At 43.3% G+C, this 20,974-nt stretch overlaps 1 protein-coding gene and 1 pseudogene across 6 annotated transcripts in view; both read right to left on the bottom strand.

Moving 5' to 3' along the window:
• Positions 1–368: 368 nt before the first annotated feature.
• PPP1R14D (protein phosphatase 1 regulatory inhibitor subunit 14D) overlaps positions 369–20,974 on the bottom strand; it is a 26,736-nt gene continuing 6,130 nt past the window's right edge. For 4 of the 6 annotated variants that reach the window (XR_013335257.1, XR_013335254.1, XR_013335256.1 and 1 more), the window contains one exon: positions 18,689–20,701. Coding sequence is in view for 2 of the 6 variants with exons in the window: in XM_077764669.1 (XP_077620795.1) it covers positions 428–493; positions 696–728; positions 918–1,001; positions 11,973–12,227 (438 nt within the window). In the remaining 4 variants the exon portion in view is untranslated. Of the gene's footprint in view, positions 494–695; positions 729–917; positions 1,002–11,972; positions 12,252–12,786; positions 12,817–18,688; positions 20,702–20,974 lie in introns of those variants that run through there. The other 2 variants (XM_077764669.1, XM_077764668.1) reach the window with 2 other exon arrangements.
• On the bottom strand, positions 14,186–16,705 carry LOC144231815 (heterogeneous nuclear ribonucleoprotein A3-like; annotated as a pseudogene).

The raw sequence follows: 20,974 nt of genomic DNA, 5'->3' as shown, positions 1-20,974 counted from the left end.
GTTCTAAAGCAGAGCTGGATGGATGGATGGATGGATGGATGGATGGATGGATGGATGGATGGATGAGTGGATGAAGTATGGATAGAATCTGGTGACTCAGGATGCTAACCTAGTATATCACTTCACCCTCCCCTCCCCTATCCCTCAGGACAGATATGCTCCACACTCCATTCAGCTGGGGCTCCCAAAGGTTTTATCCACTTGGCTGCCAAGGAAAGTGCCGGGCAACAGACATGAATGGTTTCCCGAAAGCCTGCTGACAGGAACCAGCCGTAACTACACATACACTAGAGGTGTCCAAATGTCCCTCCTCCTCTTCCACATTCCTTGTCTTTGTCCCAAGGGGCCATTTCCCTTTCAGCCCAGGATTCTGAGGTTCAGGGCAGGCCTGGCAGTGCTAAGGTTGCTGAAGGTAGTCTCACAAGGCTTATTTCTGAGGCCGACTGAGTCTCCGGAATTTCTTGAGTTGACTGAGCAGCTCAGAGATAAAAGGCTGAAAGAGAAACAGGGATGAGATCAAGGCACGGGGCCATGCCCACCCACCACACTGCCCTTCTTAATCTCCCCCGAACCCATGTCTCCAGAGCTGGGGAAAGTGAGAAAGACCTAGGGCTAAGTCTTCCTCTCAAATACTCTTCATTAGCTGCTCCCCTCTAGGCCCCTGTGACCCCCCAGAGCAGCATAGCATCCCTTACCTCTGTGGGGCGGGGGCAGTTCTGGAGAAGGGCCTGGTGGAAAAGAGCAGAGAGTGAGTTCCGGAGCCACAGCACTTTCCCACAAGCCTCCACTCAGCTTCCCAGGAATCCTCTCTGCTGAACTGGTTCTCCCCATGCCACTCAAGGAGGCAAAACCAGGTTCCTGGGCTCCTCCCACTCTAAGCTCAGCTTCCACCCCACAACCCCAGGCCCACATTCTACCTCCAAGTGAGTCTTCTGTTCCTCTGTGGATAGTTCCATGAGAGCCTCCAGGTCAATCTCGGACTCAGGAGGAGTTGGTTGACCCTGTGTGGGAATCACATGGGGCTCAGAGGGGCCTGGCCAGCTGGTGCCGGAGGAGGTGAAAGTTACTGTCAGAGGGTCATCCATCTCCTCCTCTACCTCCCACGTTCAGTCTGTCTCCTCACCCTACCTCAAACCACACATTCATTCTGCCATTCAACACTTACTGAGTACCTACTATCTTCTATCTGAAACAGGTTCTTTAAAAAGAGTGCCTGTTCAGGGCACCTGGGTGGCTCAGTCAGTTAAGCATCTGACTTCGGCTCAGGTCATGACCTTACAGTTTGTGGGTTCGAGCCCCACATCAGGCTCTGTGCTGACAGCTCAGAGCCTGGAGCCTGCTTCAGATTCTGTCTCCGCAGCGCACCCCCCCCCCATCTCTGCCCCTATCCTGCTCATGCTCTGTCTCTCTCAAATATAAATATTTAAAAAATTTTTTTTAAATAAAAAGAGTGCCTGTTTAATTTCAAAGGTGTATGCATATTGTTGGTAAGGATCTAAAATGGTATAGCTGCTTTGAAAAACAGTTTGGCAGTTCTTTTTTATTTGTTTTGAGAGAGAGAGAGAGAGAGAGGCAGGCAGGCAAGGGCAGAGGGAGAGGAGCTAGAGAATCCTACTCCTAGGTCTACTCCCAAGAGAAATGAAAATACGACCACACAAAAATTTGCATGACTATTCATAGCAGCATTACTCATAATAGCCAAAAGGTGAAAACAACACATATCTCCATCAACTGATGAATGTATAAATAAATATAATGTAGCCATACAATATTGCTCAGCAATAAAAGGAACACAGCATTGATTCATACTACAACATGGATGAACCTTAAAAATATTATGCTAGTGGAAGAACCCAGTTACAAAAGTCCACATACTATGATTCAATTTGTATGAAATGTCCAGAATAGGTAAATCCGTAGAGATACAAAGTAGATTAGTGGTTGCCTATGGCTCAGAGTGGCAGTGGTAAGGAATGAGGGATGACTGCTAATTGATACAGGGTTTCTTTCTGGGGTGACAAACTGTCCTAAAATTAAATTGTGGTTGTATAACCCCAAAGATACTTAAAACTTTTGAAGTGTATACTGCAAGTGAGTGATTGTATGGTATGTGAGTCATGTTGTAATAAAGCTGTCTTTAAAAGTTATTACAGTCAGGGGCACCTGAATGGCTCAGTTGACTGAGTGTCCAACTCTTGATTTCAGCTCAGGTCATGGTCTCGTGGTTCGTGGGTTCGTTCCCTGCATCAGGTTCTGCTCTGACAGTGTGGAATCTGCCTGGCATTCTCTCTCTCTATCTCTCTCTCTCTCTCTCTGCCCCTCCCCTGCTCACACATGCAGGTGCGCTCTCTCTCTCAAAATAAACTTCAAAAAAAAAAAAAAGAGTTATTATAGTCAGTAAAATAATTTAAACAATACAGAGTTTATAAAATTAAAAACGAAAGAAGGACAAGAAAATGAGAAAACAAGCTACAGACTGGGAGAAAATATTTGCAAAGGATGTATCTGATAAAGAACTATTGTCCAAAATAGAAAAAGAACTCTTAAAACTCAAAAATAAGAAAGGAACAACCCAGTTGAAAAATGGGAAAAGATCTGAACAAATACCTCCCCAAAGAATATGTGCGGATGGCAAATAGCACATGAGATGTTCAACATCATATGTAATTAGGAAATTGCAAATTAAGACAACAATGAGACACACTGCATACCTACAAGATTGGCAAAAAAATCCAAAATGCTGACAACACTGAATGCTGATGAGGATGTGGAACAAGAGGAACCTTCATTCAATACTGGTAAGAATGCTAAATAGCACAGTCGCTTGGGAAGGCATTTTGGCAGTTTCTTACAAAACTAAACACACTCTTACCATATGATCCAGTGATCAAGCTCCTTAATATTTACCCAAGTGAGCTGGAAACATATCCATACAAAAACCTGCATAAAGATGTTTATAGCAGCTTTATTCATAATTGGCAAAACTCCAAAGCAACCAATATGTCCTTCAGTAGGTAAATGGATAAATTAACAGTGGCACATCCAGACGATGGAATGGCTATTCAGCACTAAAAGAAATGAGCTTCAAGCCATGAAAAGACTAAATGAAGTATAAACACATAGAATAAGTGAAAGAAGCCAATCTAAAATTGGCCAGTCATACATATTGTATGATTCCAACTATACAACATTCTGGAAGATGCAAAACTTGGAGACAGTAAAAAGATCAGTAGGAATAAAGGGGAAAGTGGGATATACAGGTGGAGATCAGAGGATTTTTAGGACAGCGAAGATACTCTGTATGATACCATAATGGTGGCTACCTGTCATTACACGTTTGTCCAAACCCTTAGAATGTACAACGCCAAGAATGAACCCTAATATGAGCTAAAGAGTTTGGGTTATTATGATGTGTCAATGTAGGTTCATCAATTGTAACAATGTACTGTGCTAGTTGGGGATGTTGATAATGGGGGAGGCTATGAGTGCGTGGGGATGGGGGGAACATGGGAACTCTCTGCTCAGTCTTCCTGTGAACCTAAAACTGCTTTAAAAATGAAGTCTAGGGGCGTCCAACTTCAGCTCTCATCATGATCTCACAGTTCATGAGTCTGAGCCCTACATTGGGCTCTGTGCTGACAGCGCAGAGCCTGGAGCCTGCTTCAGATTCTGTCTCCCTCTCTCCCTGCTCATACTTGGTCTCTCTCTCTCTCAAGTAAACACTAAAAATTAAGTCTATTTAAAAAAAGAGAGAGAGATACGGGGTACCTGGATGGCTCAGTTGGTTAGGTGTCTGACTTTGGCTCAGGTCATGATCTTATGGCTTGTGAGTTCGAACCCTGTGTTGGGCTCTGTGCTCACAGCTCAGATAGAGCCTGGATCCTGCTTCATATTCTGTTTCTCTGTCTGTCTCTGTCCCTTACCCTTTCATGGTCTGTCTCTCTCTCGAAAATAAACAAACATTAAAAAAGAGAGAGAGATGTGAAGTCAATGCCCAAGGTTTAATAAACATAGTGTTTTTTTTTTTACTGCTTTATCAAGGACTTTCTTAAATGAAAGTGGCATGGTGATGAAGAACATGACATGACTCCTTGCACAGGTTGGAGTCACTTTTTTTAAAGTTTGTTTTTTTACTTACTCTCTACACCCAACATGGGGCTCGAATTCATGACCCTAAGATCAAGTCTCATGCTCCACCAATTGAGCCAGCCAGGTGCCCCTGGTGCCACTTTCTTGATTCATACTAAGGGTCACCATTGTTTTTGCATTATCAATATAAACACCAGCATAGTGAAAAAGGCAAATGACATCTCAGTATCATTATGAAAAGAACCAGGAACCTTCTGAAGGGGTCTTAGAACCGGAATTCACTTCAACTGCTGCCTTATTCATTTTTTTACTGGGTTATTCAGTTTTTTTCTTACTGATTTAAGAAATCTTTTTTTTTAAAACTTAGATTAGCCCTATCATTCATTCTACATATGATGGAAATTTATGTGTGGGAAAAGGGTTGGTGAAATATATGTGTTCATATAGCTAAATGTAACTAATAGTATTTTCCAGTTTGGGGGTTTAATTTTTTTAAATTTTATTTTAGAGAGAGAGAATGAAAGCAGAGGAGAGGGGTAGAGGGAGAGAGACAATCTCAAGCAGGCTCCACACTCAGCATGGAGTCCAAGGTGGAGCTCAATCCCATGACCCTGGGATCATGACCTGAGCCAAAATGAAGAGTGGGACACTTAACCAACTGAGCCACCCAGGCGCCCCTCCAGTCTGGGTTTTGCTGTTTCTTCTCCTTCTCCTTCTTCTAAGGCTTAGCAAGTTCTTCTCATACTGATTTGAATAAATAATTGATATTCATTTTTACATTTTATAGAGGTTTGATTATTTAACCCTTTTGATGTTGTTTATTTATTTTTGAGAGAGAGAGACAGAGAGAGAGAGAGACAGAGAGAGAGAGAGAGACAGAGACAAACAGAGACAGAGAGAGAGAGCAAGTAGGGAAGAGGCAGAGAGGGGGTGAGAGACAGAATCCCAAGCAGGCTCCGTGCGATGAGTGCAGAGCCTGATGCAGGGCTTGAACCCATGAACTGTGAGGTCATGATGTAAGCCAAAAGAGAAAATTGGACACTCAACTGACTGAGTCACCCAGGTGCCCTTGATTATTTAATACTTTAAGACCTATTTACTCAACAAATACATGTTCAGTGACTACTATTATTAACCTGGCACTGTGAACTTGGGAGTTTCAGTGAACAAAACAAAAATCTTGTCCTCAAAGAGCCCATATATTAGATGCAGTCGAGGAGACAAACAGAAACATATGTAATAAGTAATTAAGCTGTATAATTTGTTTAATGTTATTTGGGGGACTTTTTGGATGGTGGAAATGTTCCATATTTTGATTGGGGTAGTAGTGGTCACATACGAAAAAGTGCATCCCAGTGTATCCTTCAAATTTTATTCTCTGTCAGTTATACCTCAATAAAGTTGATTCTTTTTTTTAGGTTAAGAAAACAGAAAAAGAAGTCTCACCTGCCCTCTCCTTCCTCAACTGCTAGCAGGTAACCACAGTTAACAGTTTTGGTCCTTCCATGCCTTTTTAAAAAATTATTTATTTATTTATTTATTTAAGTTTTCCTTTATTGATTTTTATTTTCATATAAAGTTTTTTTTTATAAAAAAGTTTTTTTTATAAAAAAGTTATTTTTATATAAAGTTTTCCTTTATTGTGTCTCTCTCTGAGAGACACAGAGAGATACCATAATGGGGAAGGGGAAGAGAGAGTGGGAGAAAAAGAATTCAAAGTAGGCCCGATGCTCAGCACAGAGCCTGATGTGGGGGTTGATCTCATAAACCATGAGATCATGACCTGAGCCAAAATCAAGAATTGGACGCTCAACTGACTGAGCCATCCAGGCACCCCTCCATGCATTAAAAAAGAAAAAAATAGGGCTAGGGTTCTAAGTTAGCTTTTTCACCCTAAGGTCTAGACTTTCCCTGTTACTTCCTTAGTTTCTAGCTCATTGATTCAGCCTTCATTCATTTAATGCATATTTACTGACTGCATGTGATGCACCAAGTATTGTGATAAATGCTGGGGTCATAAGAGCAAGACAGACAGACATAATCGTGCCCTTGAAAAGCTTATAGTCTCCTGAAGGATGCAGACAACTGAGATGGCAGTTATAACACAGGGTGATAAGCACTCTGATGAGTGCACTTTGAGAACACATGGAAAGGGAATCTAACCAAGCCTGGGATTTAAGAAGGCTTCCTGGGGTGCCTGGGTGGCTCAGTCAGTTAAGCGTCCGACTTCCGCTCAGGCCATGATCTCACAGTTCATGGGTTCGAGCCCCATGTCGGGCTCTGTGCTGACAGCTCAGAGTCTGGAGCCTGCTTTGGATTCTGTGTCTCCCTCTTTCTCTGCCCTTCCCTGCTCATGCTCTGTCTCTTTCTCAAAAATAAATAAACATTACAATTAAAAAAAAAACCACACAGAAAGCTTCCTGGAGGAAGTGACCTCTAATCTGAGAACTGAAGGATGAGTAAAAGTTAACCAGCCATTTATAATGAGTAACAGGGACTGAATTTATTCTCCCAACATAAATAACGAGAAAACTAGGGGTGCCCGGGTGGCTCAATTGGTTAAGCGTCTGGCTCTTGGTTTCTGCTCAGGTCATGATCTCACAGTCATGGGTTCAAGCCCCACCTTGGGCTCTCTGCTGACAACACTGAGCCTGCTTGGGATTCTGTGTTCCTCTCTCTGTCCCTCCGCCACTCGTGCTGTCTGTCTCAAGAATAAATAAATATTTTTTAAAAAGTAACCAGAAGACTAAACAAAAACTTATGGACAATGTTTTCAGTCATTGGACAAAAGTTGCTCAGGACTACCTAAGAGAGAAGGGAAACAGATAAGACAAACTCTGTAATTGCCCTGTATTTCTTCCTAAAGGCAATTTCCGGACCACAGAGCAGAGAGGGAGGTCCCAAAGGGAGCACAGGGGTCTTGCTAAATTGATATGACAGAGATCAGAGTTCAGGGTTGAGGTGGCTGGAAGTTGCTAGATAAAGTTTTGGAGAGGAGGCTGCTATGAAAAGAGACCTCCAGAAATCTGCATAAGGGTTCTCTTGAGTCTTTGCTGAACACAAGATGCACATTCAAAGCCAGGTACTTGAGGCACCAAAGGCACAGAAATGAACAGTTCCCAGACCTCACCCAGGACTGGGAGACAAATCAAGTTCCATCTAGCCAGAGTGGACAGTCCTCACTGATCATGAAGGAATTCAGTAGAGACCTCAGAAGGTCCTACCTTCCTGGGGGTTAAATTATTCTCTAGATTAAAGGATACTCTAGACTCAATGTAGCTTAAAAATAAGCTTCAGGTGGGGCACCTGGGTGGCTTAGTCGGTTAAGCGTCCGACTTTCGCTTAGGGCATGATCTCGCGGTTTGTGGGTTCGAGCCCCGCGTCAGGCTCTGTGCTGACTGCCGGCTCAGAGCCTGGAGCCTGTTTCAGAGTCTGTATCTCCCTCTCTCTCTGACCCTCCCCTGCTCACACTGTCCCTCTCTCTCTCTCCTAGAAATAAGGAAATAAAAATAAATAAATAAATAAGCTTCAGGAGGATCAAACTGAGCCACAAGTAACTAAACTGCCTATTAAAACAAGGCCCAATGCTTTAAAGGAAGAAAAAAATCTAGTTAGTCAGTAACATGAAACTCATAAAATGTCCAGTATCCAGGCAAAAAATCACTAGTCATACCAGAAGCAGGAAATATGATTTATCAGTTAATAGAAATAGACCCACACCATGACAGAATTAGCAGATGAGGAAAACATGAACACACTAATGAGCAAAATGAAATAAATGAGAAAAAAAACAAAAACAAATGGAGCATCCAGAGATGAAAAATACAGTATTTTAAATGAAAAATTTACTGGATGGAGGTAACAACATATTTGACGTTGCCAAAATAAAGATCAGTTGCGCTTGAAGATACGGAGACAGAAACTAGCCAAAATGAAACACAGAAAGAAAAAAAACCTTAGGGGAGAAAGATGACTAAAGAGACTTGGTGACCTGTGGTACAATATCAAGTGGTCTAACATATGTGCAATTGGAATCCCAGAAGGTGGAGGGTGGGGCAGAATAGTAAAGCTGCATCCTAATTATTAGAATTCTACCTCTAAAAAAGTATTTTTTTTTAATTTTTTTTATTTATTTCTAGGAGAGAGAGAGAGAGAGAGAGACAGCGTGAGCAGGGGAGGGTCAGAGAGAGAGGGAGTCACAGACTGAAACAGGCTCCAGGCTCCGAGCTGGCAGTCAGCACAGAGCCCGACGCGGGGCTCGAACCCACGAACCGCGAGATCATGACCTAAGCGAAAGTCGGACGCTTGACCGACTAAGCCACCCAGGCGCCCCTCTACTTCTAAAAAAGTATTGGTCAGGCTCCCCAAACCCTCTTCATATCACTTATGATATTAACTACACATATTTTGAATATGAGGTATGTATATTACTGTGATTCACATTACCACTGAAGTCTGGAGTTGAGAATATGCACTGATATCATAATCCAAATAGTCTTTCCCTAAAGTATTTTTTAAATTCTCAGAACGAGTGGATATATCAAGCAACTCCTGCTGAGATGAACAAGTGTGGTAAAATTGAGTCGATATTGTTGGTAGCGTTTCTTGCCAGATGCTGCCTGATCTGACTCCTTTATTGCCTTCACTCCATGTTCTGTCCCTGTACTCCTGATCTTTCTCTCATGGGAACCAGCAGTGAAGTAAGGCTCAGGGATGAGCTAACAAGTGTTTGTTGCACATATTTGTTAACAATACTATTTTAAAGTTGGAAGTCTAATGTTTTTTATAACATCACCAAATCAGAAGGGCCACATCAAAATGCCAGCTGCTGCCAGGAAAAGATAGTGTCATAGAAACTATAGGGGGTGGAATGTTTCAAAACTCTGGGGTGGTCAACAGTGTCTCCTGCTGATGTGTACATTAGATTTGGCCCCAAGGCAGTGATTGGTGACCTTGGCAAGAGCTCTCAGTAGAATGGTGGGAAGAGAAGCCAGGTTTCAGTGGTTTGAATAGTGAAAGGAAGGGGAAAGGTAAGTAAAGGATGTGAGTGTGGGGATGCCTGGGTGGCTCAGTCAGTTAAGCATCTGAGTCTTGATCTTGGCTCCAGTCATGATCTCACATTTTCTGAGTCCAAGCCCCAAGACTGGCTTTGTGCCGACAGCATGAGGTCGGCTTGGGATTCTCTCTCTTTCCCTCTCTGCCCCTCCCTGGCTTATATTCTCTCTTTCTCTCTCTCAAAATAAATAAATAAACCTTTTAAAGAAAGGATGTGAGTATGGACAAACTTTTAAGAAGTCTTGTCATAAAGGAGACATGAAATCAGAGGTGGGAACTGGGGGAGGCACATTGTTGGGCAAGTCTCCTTAAAATTTTTTTCATGTTTATTTATTTTTGAGGGGGGGGAGGGGCAGAGAGAGAGGGTGACACGGAATTTGAAGTAGGCTCTAGGCCCCGAGCTGTCAGTCCAGTGCCCAGTGTCGGGCTCGAACTCACAAACCACGAGATCATGGCCCGAGCCAAACTTGGACGCTTAACCAACTGAGCCACCCAGGTGTCCCAAGAGTCTTCTTAAAATAGGACAAACCCATGAGTGTTTACATCCTTCCTTAGAAGCCAAGTCCACACTCCACCTCTGGACAAGAGGAGCTCTAGGGCCGCAGGTCTGTTTTGTTGAACCCAGACTTGGTTCCTCTGAAGACAACAGAGCTGCTGCGTCCCCAGTGAGAAGAGGTGGGGCCTTCCAACAGAGCAAGGTTGGGACCCATTAAACCAAACTAAACAAGTAGTGATGCATCCCTGGAATCATTCCCCAGGGATGCTATCCAAGGTGGGCATGCCGAGGAGACCCTAGTGGGTGCAGAAAGACTCTATACAGGTAGAACTGGGGCAAGGTAAGCCTGGACATTGTTGCCTCCATCTCTGCCCAAGATGACCAGCCACCTGGGGATTCCCCAGCCACTTGGCTACTTCCTGCTGAAAAGTGCTGGGATTGGGAGAGGAACTGGCACCTGGCACCTTTGGACAATTGCCATGGCAACTGCAGGCCAGGTATTTTATTTCGGTCATTGCCTGGGAGTGGTCCTCCCACATATCCTGCTTTCCAATGTTATGAGCTCATTATTGTACAGTTTCCCCCCCTGCACTTGTCTTGCAAAACCAGGTTCTTTGTCTAGTGTCTTTCTGTGATGCCTGGAAAAATGTGCTCTGAGGTGTCTGAAATAAGACACTTTTTATGCAAGTGTACAACAACCTGAAAGTGAAACTGATCCCCAGAGGGAGGGCGTCGGCAGGATGGAAGGGCCGTAGAGGCGTTCTCCAAGGGCAGGCCAAGAACATGGGCCTCTCCTGCTCACAACTCCAGGGCATCTCCCTACACTGAACAAGTGGGCCCAGGATGCTGCAGGGGACATGGTCGACACCTGGGCCAAACTGATACGTGACCCAGTGAGCTTCACAAGACAGCCTGGGCCACATGCATCATTCGCCCCCACCCCCAACCACGGGGCCACTGACACAGCCCTTACCTGGAAGAATGGCATGCCCCTTGCTGCCCCAGAAAGAAAATTTAGGAGGAAGAGAAAGAAGGACCACAGTATATGGACAAGGAAGCTCCTGGTCTCTGGCTTGGTACCGTAGTTCTCAGCCAGCCCCATCCTAGAATTAACTGTGAGGCTTGTTAAAAAGGCCAGTGCCTGGGCTCCACCCTTGTAGATTTAAAGTTAGTTGAGGCGCAGTCAGGTCAGCCGGTTTTTTCTGAAGTACTTTAGGGCTGGAGAACCACTAAGCTGCTCAAGAAAGTGCCTCTGGGGCTCTGCCCCAGCTGCAGCTCCTGGTCTCCTAGTTTCCTAGTTGCATGACCTTGGACTTGTTACTCATCTCTAGGCTTCCATTTCCTTCGAGGTAAAACATAGCTACCGAACGGGGATGTGGGGAGGGCCAAATGGGGTAATGCATGCCAAGTGCCGGGCGCAGTGCCTAACACAGAGTTACGTGTTCAGAATGTTATTCTTGTTGCTGAAGTGGCAGTTGGGACTACTCTAGGATCCCGATTTTTAGTTATCTAAGGAGGAAAGTGCCACTTCTCATGACAAGGGGCAGAGAGCCGGCCTGTTCCCAGGGTGGAAGTGAGGGGAGTCCGTCAGAGCCAGGGCCAAGGACTTGTTCTAGTCCAGTGCTGTCCGTTCTGAGAGAATGGAAATGTTCTATCTGTGTGCTAACAGTATGGAGGCCACGAGCCACATGGGGCTACTGGGCACTTGAAATGTGGCTGGTGTGACTGAGGAAATGAACCTTTAATTTTATTTAATTTGTATTAATTTAAAAGCAAATAGCTACATGTAGCTATAGTACTGGACAATGTAGCTCTTGACATGTATGTGTGGTAAGGATGAGAGTAAGTGGGGGGGCCTGGGTGGCTCAGTCGGTTAAGCGTCTGACTTCGGCTCAGGTCATGATCTCATGGTTTGTGGGTTTGAGCCCCGCGTCAGGCTCTGTGTTGACAGCTCAGAGCCTGGACCCTGTTTCAGATTCTATGTCTCCCTCTCTCTCTGACCCTCCCCTGCTTGCGCTGTCTCTCTCTCTCAGAAAGAAATAAAACACTTTAAAAATTTTTTAAAAAGGATGAGAGTAAGTAAAGACATAAAATAAATAAAAATCACTCTTCTATCTCATTTGAGCTTCAAAAAAGTCCTACAAAGGAGCTATGACGGGCATGGATAGGCTCATCTTATAGATTAGGAAACTAAGTCTCGGGGATGTTAAAAGACCTGGCCCAGATTCTGAGGAGAGTTAGAGGCAGAGCCCAGACCAGGAGGGAGGCAGGTCTCCCAGCAGGCTCCTTCCCAGGCCCCCTGCAGCCTCCTGCCCTGCTCCGTATCACTCACCTGGAAGAGCTCCTGAACCTGCGCGTCCACCCACAGCTCCATCTCCAGCCAGCGCTGGAGCTGGCCCCGGTCATACTTCACCGTCAGCCGGCTGGGTCTCCGGGACCTGGGTACTTTGGAGGAGTCGGGGTGGGACTTTGACTCTGAGCCTGTGGATGACGTCCTCCTCCTCCCAGAAGTCCACTGGACCTTCTTATTTGGGTTCTCTCCATCAGGGTTGGGAGATGTGCAGGAAGGAGGGCTTGAAGACAGCATGGAAGGACTGGCGTGAACAAGAACCTGGGGAAAACGGCCAGTCAGAACAAGGGTGCCGGGGAAGTGAGGAGACAGAGAACAGAGGGAGAGGCCAGCAGGGAAAAAAGAAAGGGGGAGGGAGGGAGGGCCAAGGCTCCAGGAGAGGCGGAGGGTCAAAGATCAATAGGACTTTCTCTCATGCTGGGAATGGCAATCTTCTGGCTCTTGGCTGCCAGTGAGCGGCAGTCCCGAGCTGTGCCCCAGCCCTCCTCTTTTGTAGCTGCTCTTGCCCAAAGTGATATAAACTTCAGATAAGCAAAGGTCAAGAGGGTGCCAATCCTCAGGAGGAAGAAGGGATCCTTGGGCCCCCGGGGTGCGGGGCTCTGATTGCTGCTCTATGGCCAGTTCTGGAACAAGACCTGAGTCACACTCACTTGAGAGCCCTTGACATCCCATCTTCCTGGGACTAGATCTACCCAGTCTCTGAGGGGCTAGAAGCAGATGGCTACCGCTGGAGCAGGGGCCCAGGCAGGGAGGAGGTCCTGCTCCGAGTGTGGCACTGGCAAGGGCAGAGTCTCACCGGAGGTAGTCAGAGGGATGGTTATCTCTGGCCCTCATAGGGTCAGTACCCTCTTGGGTCTGGGTGTGTCTGAACGTGAGCCGCCTTACGAAATATGTGAAGGAAGAGGTGCTCCTCTGTCAGCCTGGCCCTGTGCTTGCAAAGGTAAATTTATCAAGCTTGTCTCCCATGCCCGTTCCCCAAAGGCAACTGCTTGGGAAGCCATATTTCTCATCACATGACCCTCCCCTGACTCAAGTCCTTCCTGACTCACAGGAAACCCGAAGACCTACCTCCCACCCAGGTGTCAAGACTAATAGTTTTAAACACACAGTACCTGCATTCTAAGCGAAGGGTATGTTTGTTAGTTTCTTTAGTCTTTTGTAACAAAAATATTCTAAACTTTTTAGAAGTTACAGAACACTATAATTTTTTTTAAAAAAGCATAGCTCGAGAAGGACAAACAAATGAAAAATTAAAGTTTCTCTCCTTTCCTCAGCTCCACTCCCCAGAAGCAACCCCATCAAGAGCTTCTGTTTTTAATTCTCCTGTAATCACCATTATCCCTTTGTGTAATATCACGTATTTGTCCATTTTAGGCAATATCTCTTGTCTCCTCAATATGAAGGATGAGAAATTTGTCATCCCCTTTTACTTTCCACATTCTAATCTTTGTCATATATATTTTTCTTTTTTTAATTTTGAGATTTTTTTCATTTGAAGGTAAATCTTAATGCTATTAAATTCACAAATATGCTAATTTAAATACCAGTTCTATTTATCTAAAACACACATTGCAAACGTACCAGTATCTATTCTCTCCACATGTCAGAGCCCATTCATTTCATGGTTTGGAAATGCAGAGAACAGATTGCCCTTAAACTGCAAGTCAGCAGGTGTTTCTTTACAGTTAACTTTAGCAAAATTCATACAAAATAGTAATTAACAATGACCTTCTTCTTTACTTATTAACTCATAAGGAAACACCTTCAAAAGTGCATTTTGTTCAAGTTTCTGTACTAACATGTAGAAACACTGAACTACAAAATATTGAAAAGTTAAAAATTCCTTAATTTTTTATTCCTGGTACTACTACCACCATTTACAGGACAATATCCCTGAGGTAATGAAAAGAAAAAGAAAAAGAAAAAGCCACAACAGAAAAAAGAGCTCAGGAATATACATGTAATTGACACTACATTGCATTGATCAATAGCTGCACTTTTTGCAAACTGGCTATGACAGTCCTGAACAAGAAGGGTTTCCTGTTTAAGCTGCAATAAATTTTCTGACTATGCAGCATTGTTCCTTCTCTGTGACAGATTTTTACGGTTCTTCTAATGTATTTGGGACCATCTCAAGGTAACCTGTCAGCTTTCCTGACAACTCCTCGTTCTCTCTCCTTTCCTTCTGAAAAATTTTAGAACCTTCTGCTACCATATCCACCACTTCCACCACCAAAGCCGTAGCCATCACCATAGGGACCGCCTGAGCTTCTTCCACCAAAACTGCCCCCTTTCATGGGTCCATAGTTTGCTGTCGTCCACTATAATTTCCAAAATCATTATAGTTCCCACCACCACCATAGTTACCACCTCCAAAATTTCCTCCTTCATTGTAACCATCATATCCTCCACCACCGCCACCATATCCACCGCCTTGGTTTCCATATCCTGGTCCACCAAAGTTACCACCACCTCCAAAGTTTCCTCCACGACCCATGAAGTTGCCAGATCCACCTCCACCACCTCTTTGCCATCCAGCACACTGCATTTCTTGTTTAGAAAGGGCCTTTTCCACTTCACAGTTATGCCCATTAATAGTGTGGTATTTCTGAACAATTTTATCCACTGTATCGTGTTCATCAAAAGTTACAAAAGCAGACCCTCTCTTCTTTCCACTCTGTCCTCCATAACTTCTATGGTTTCCATCTTGCCATGCTTTTCAAAGCAGCCTCTCAAATTATATTCTTCTGTATCTTTTTTAATACTACCAATGAAAATTTTCTTCACAACTAAGATGGGCACCAGGCTTTACAGAATCTTCTCTAGAAACAGCTGTCTTTGGTTCCACTACACGCCCATCAGCAACCTGGTGTGGTTGAGCACGCATTGCTGCATCCACCTCCTCCACACAAGAGTAGGTCACAAAACCAACCCCCCCCGGAACGTTTTGTTTGGGGGTGTCTCACCACCACACAATCTGTAAGTGGGCCCCATTTTTCAAAATGTTCTCATAAACTATCATCTGTAGTTTCAAAGCTCAAACCACCAATAAACTCTTGTTCCTTTGGATCATGGCCCTGTTCCCAGCGGTGGCAGCGACAGCTGGAGTCGGGCTGGGGGCGACCAGGCGGCGGTTTTACCTCCGTTTTAAGACCAGACTCGCCTCTTCCAACTCGAGTTCAATATGGGATCTTGTTTATAGATTTATTTTTAGGTCTTGCAGTAGTTGCCTTTACAGTGTTGAGTTTCTGTTTCCAGTGTATCGACTTCAACCATCATACAATGACTTACAAAAGAGAACTTTAGATAGTAGCCAATAGATGAGTCTTTAATGATGAAAAACTTTGGGGTCAAAGATAACAGGGGGGGGGCGGTATTTGAGGGCTGGAGGCCAGGAAAGTGGCCTGGAAAAGCCCAGACTTTAGACGAAGGCTGACAGATGTGAGTTCACACTCAGCTTTTTGCCCTGTACTAGTTTTATAACCCACACATTTCAAAACCTCTTTGAGTCTATTTTCTCATCTACAACATGTGGTTTTGGAGGAGGAATAAATGAGTTGATAGATGGAAACATGATGTCCAGATCAGAGTCCCTTCTTGGTAAATACCCATTCTCTTCCTTTGCCTTCTCACTCTCCCTGCCTTCCTGGTGAGGCTCTGTCTGCCAAAGGTTAGTCCAGGGATTTCTCTGCAGTGGTTTCCCTTCTGGGCTTCTTTGGAAGAGGTGGAAATGAGTGGCAGGGAGGCCTCTAATATGCCTATAGACTTAGCTCTTACTTTGATGACCTGTTACACATAATAATGGAAAGCATTATTATGATAGTTCCTCCATCCTATCTTCTTGAAGAGTCTGGGAGCCCTTTCAGGAAAAGGAACCAGATCAGAAAACAATGAGTTTTGTTCACTAACCCAGTCACTTAGTAACAAAGATTTTATGAGCTCCTCCAGGAGGCCAAGAATTATGCTCAGTACTGGAGACTGGTGATCCAAAAGAAATACAGTCCCTGCCTTCATGGAACTTACAGTCTAGTGCAAAAATAAACAAGTTTTCATCAACTAATCAAACAATTATAAAGCTGCAATTGTATTTAATGACCTGGGGAAAAAAAGGTAAAAGGTGCTATAAGAATGTCTATTGGGGGTGTGACCTAGCAAGTGGTAACCGTTTGAACTGAGTTCTGAAGTATGAATAGGAGTTAATTAGGCACAGGGACCAGCAGGAATGTATCTGGCAGAAGGTAGAGCAAATGCAAAGGCCCTGTGGCAGGAGAGAGATGTCAAGTACAAGAACTAAAAAACCAATGAGGCTAGAACACAGAGAAGAGGGAGGAAATCATGAGTCATGGGGCAGAATGGGTAGAGGTATCTACACAGGACTCTGTAATCCACATTAAGGAATTTTGTCTCTATCCTAAGATCATTGGGAGTCACAACAAAATCTTAAGTAATAGTTGTGGAATAGGCTGACATGTTCAGATTTAAATTTCCAAAAGACAGAGACAGAATCAGAGGGTGCAAAAAGCCTGAAGGAGATCAGTTAGGAGGCCATGGCTACAGGGCTTGACTGGGGGAGATAGTGTTGTTGGTACTGACAAGGGTATAGAGGGATAGATTGGAGAGCTATTTAGAGGGTCCTAGTTAATAGAACTTGGTGATGGATTGGGGACACAAAATATGCAAACTTCACAGATGCCTACACTGAGACACAGGTTCATGCACGGAGCCTCTGTGAGCCTATTTCCTCATCTGTAAACTGGAAGTTGTGGAGATTTTGCAAGAGCATGCAGCATGGCCCCAGTGAAGCTTAACGACACACAAATGAGTTATGCCCATTATTTACGTGTAAGGCTCTTTACTGACATTCTTCCATTTCTGCATTCACACACATCTCCCTGCCCTATGCTCCTCACCATTTATCAATTAGTTTGCCCAAGATAAGGGAATCATGCCCCCAAGATAACATGGAAGGAAAAAACCACAAGGATCGCAGGACCACATCAAGGTGCGTAAACAAAGAGGGTGCTGCTCTGGGCAGAGGTGAGGGTGTCTGCCCTGCTCCCCTGGCCTGCCCTAAATCCAGTGGTGGGAGAAAATAGGCAACTGGAAGACGTCATCAGAACTATGCTCTTCTTGGCAGTCCTGGGTGGCGGAGTCAATTAAGCAGCTGACTCTTTGTTTTGGCTCAGGTCATGATTTCATTGTTCCTGGGGTTGAGCACCACGCTGGGCTGTGTGCTGACAGCACAGAGTGTGTTTGGGATTCTGTCTCTCCCCCTCTCTGTGCCTCTCCCCTGCGCTCACTCAAAATAAATAAACTTAAAAAAAAACTAAGCTGTTCTTAAATATCTCTTCTCTTCCTCCTCTTATTAAACATTTTTATTTATAGAAGCACCTGGCTGGCATAATCAGTATAGCATGTGACTCTTGACCTCAGGGTGATGAGTTCGAGTCCCATGCTAGAAATAGAGAATACTTAGTTTCTAAAAAATTTTTTATTATAAAAGAAAATCATGTTCATTTTAGAAACGTTTCTAAATTCTCTTTAGATTTTATTTTTAAGTAATCTCTACACCTAACATGAGGCTCGAATCACAACCCTGAGATCTAGAGTTGCATGCTCCTCTGACTGAGCCAGCCAAGTGCCCCAACACTTCTAAATTTTCTTAAGCATTAAAAATTCCCCACAATCCCACCACATAAAACCACCACTGCTGACATTATGGCAAATTTCTTCTAGTCTTTTTTCTATGCATATATATCATAGTTAAGAAAATACCAATACATATTATATAATTATTTGGGCAACTTTAAAAACTATTATTATTCAAGAAATTTTATTTTATTTTATATTTTATTTTATTATTTTTGAGAGAAGGAAAGAGAGAATGAGAAGGAGGGAGAGATACAGAATCCAAAACAGGCTCCAGGCTCTGAGCTGTTAGCATAGAGACCTACGTGGGGCTCGAACTCACAAAGTGTGAGATCATTACCTGAGCCAAAGTCGGATGCTCAACCAACTGAGCCACCCAGGTGCCCCAAGAAATATGTTTAAAGAAGACATATTCATTGTAGAAAATTTTTAAATATAGATAAAGAAGAAAACACTGAATGATCTGTTTGGTAAATTTATTTTTCATTTTTCACAGAGCTTTGTTTGATTTGGATTTCCACGAAATTAGATCATATGGTAACATATGCAAGCCATTTTATAATTTAATACCTTTTGAATACTTTTAGTATCATTAAGTAGTTTTGTACATATCTTTTTTTAATGTTTTTATTTATTTCTTTTTTTTAAATTTTTTTTTAATGTTTTTTATTTANTCGAACCCACGAACCGCGAGATCATGACCTAAGCGAAAGTCGGACGCTTAACCGACTAAGCCACCCGGGCGCCCCTGTTTTTATTTATTTCTGAGAGAGAGAAAGAGAGACAGAGTGAGCAGGGGAGGGTCAGAGAGAGAGGGAGATACAGAATCTGAAACAGACTCTAAGCTCTGAGCTAGCTGTCAGCCCCAGCACAGGGCTCAAACCCATGAACCGTGAGATCATGACCTGAGCCAAAGTTGGACCCTTAACCAGGCGCCCCTGTACATATCTTTTGTAACACTGCAGAGTTTTTCAAAATTTGGGCCACAAAAGAAAATTCAGACCATGATTGAGAGTAAGGAATTTATTTAATATCATAATGCATACATATATAAACATGAAATGAAAAATTTATTATTATTTTTAAAATTTACATCCAAGTTAGTTAACATATAGTGTAATAATGATTTCAGGAATAGAATTTAGTAATTCATCACTTACAAATAACACCCAATGCTCATCCCCACAAGGGTACTCCTTAATGCTCCTTGCCCATTTAGCCCATCCCTCCACCCACAACCCCTCCAGCAATCCTCAGTTGGTTCTCTATATTGAAGAGTCTCTTATGGTTTGTCCTCCTCCATGTATTTATATTATCTTTGCTTCCTTTCATCTATCTTCATCTGTTTTGTATCTTAAGTTCCATATATCACATAGCATAATAGAACCCTCTAGTTCCAACCACGTAGTTGCAAATGGCAAGATTTCATTCTTTTTGATTGCTGAATAATACTCCATTGTGTGTGTGTGTATATATATATACCACATCTTCTTTATCCACTCATCCATCGATGGACATTTGGGCTTTTTCCATACTTTGGCTATTGTTGATTGTGCTGCTATAAACATTGGGGTATATGTGCCCCTTCGAAACAGCATTCCTGTATCCTTTAGATAAGTACCTAGTAGTGCAACTGCTGGGTCATAGGGTAGTTCTATTTTTAATTTTTTGAGGAACCTCCATACCGTTTCCAGAGTGACTGCACCAGTTTGCATTCCCACCAGCAGTGCAAAAGGGTTCCTCTTTCTCTGCATTCTCATCAACATGTCAGTAAAGAGCCTTACACATAAATAATGGGCCTAACTCATTTGTGTGCCATTAAGCTTCACTGGGGCCATGCTGCATGCTCTTGCAAAATCTCCACAACATCTGTTGTTGCTTGAGTTGTTGATTTTAGGAATTCTGGCAGGTGTGAGATGGTATCTCATTGTGGTTTTGATTTGTATTTCCCTGATAATGAGTGATGTTGCGCATTTTTTCATGTGTCTGTCAGCCATCTTCTTTGGAAAAGCGTCTGTGTCTTTTGCCTATTTCTTCACTGGATTGTTTGTTTTTTGGGTGTTGAATTTTATAAGTTCTTTATAGATTTTCGATACTAACCCTGTATCTGATACTTCATTTGCAATTATCTTCTATTCTGTAGGTTGCCTTTTAGTTTTGTTGATTGTTTCCTTCGCTGTGCAGAAGCTTTTTATTTTGATGAGGTCCCAATAGTTTATTTTTGTTTTTGTTTCCCTTGCCTCTGGAGACATGTCAAGTAAGAAGTTGCTGCAGCCAAGGTCAAAGAGGTTGTTGCCTGTTTTCTCCTATAGGATTTTGAGGGCTTCCTGTCTTATGTTTAGGTCTTTCATCCATTTTGAGTTTATTTGTGTGTATGGTGTAAGAAAGTGGTCCAGGTTCATTCTTCTGCATGTTGCTGTCTCAACACCATTTGCTGAAGAGCCTGCCATTTTTCCATTGGATACTCTTTCCTGCTTTGTCAAAGATTTGTTAGCCATACGTTTGTGGGTCCATTTCTGGGTTCTCTATTCTGTTCCATTGATCTGAGTGTCTGTTTTTGTGCCAGTACCATACTGTCTTGATGATTACAGCTTTGTAATACAGCTTGAAGTACAGGATTGTGATGCCTCCAGCTTTGATTTTCTTTTTCAAGATTGCCTTGGCTATTTGGGGTCTTTTCTGGTTCCATACAAATTTTAGGAGCATTTGTTCCAGCTCTGTGAAGAACGCTCGTGTTATTTTGGTAGGGATTGCTGAAATGAAAATTTTCTTATGAAGAAAAACTTACCTTTACTCTGATATTTTTAACTCTATTGCATTTTATTTTAGTTTTTCAAATGCTGACAGCAAGTCAGTTTGTTTTCAAGACTCACTAGTGGAGGGGCGCCTGGGTGGCTTAGTCAGTTAAGTGTCTGACTTTCGCTTAGGTCATGATCTCGCGGTTCGTGGGTTCGAGCCCCGCGTCGGGCTCTGTGCTGACTGCCAGCTCGGAGCCTGGAGCCTGTTTCAGTCTGTGACTCCCTCTCTGACCCTCCCCTGCTCACGCTGTCTCTCTCTCTCTCCTAGAAATAAAAAAAAAAAGACTCACTAGTGGATTCCAACCTGTTCTATTAGCAGCAATTTCATGATATAGCTACTCAATCCCCTATCATTAGATATATGGATTGCTACCAGTTTTTTTGCCATTATAAACAGTACTGTTCTGAACACCCCTGTAACTAGTCCTTTGTTAGTATTCCATGATTTTTCTTTTCCCTTAAGAGAACTTTCTAGAGGTGGAGCTACAAGGGTATGTAAAATTGTAGGCGAGTTTGATATTTATGGTCATATTAGCT

This window comes from Crocuta crocuta, unplaced genomic scaffold, assembly GCF_008692635.1.
Source record: "Crocuta crocuta isolate KB4526 unplaced genomic scaffold, BGI_CrCroc_1.0 scaffold102, whole genome shotgun sequence".
In the NCBI taxonomy this organism is placed as follows: Eukaryota; Metazoa; Chordata; class Mammalia; order Carnivora; family Hyaenidae; genus Crocuta; species Crocuta crocuta.
This window is presented reverse-complemented; position numbering and strand designations above follow the sequence as displayed.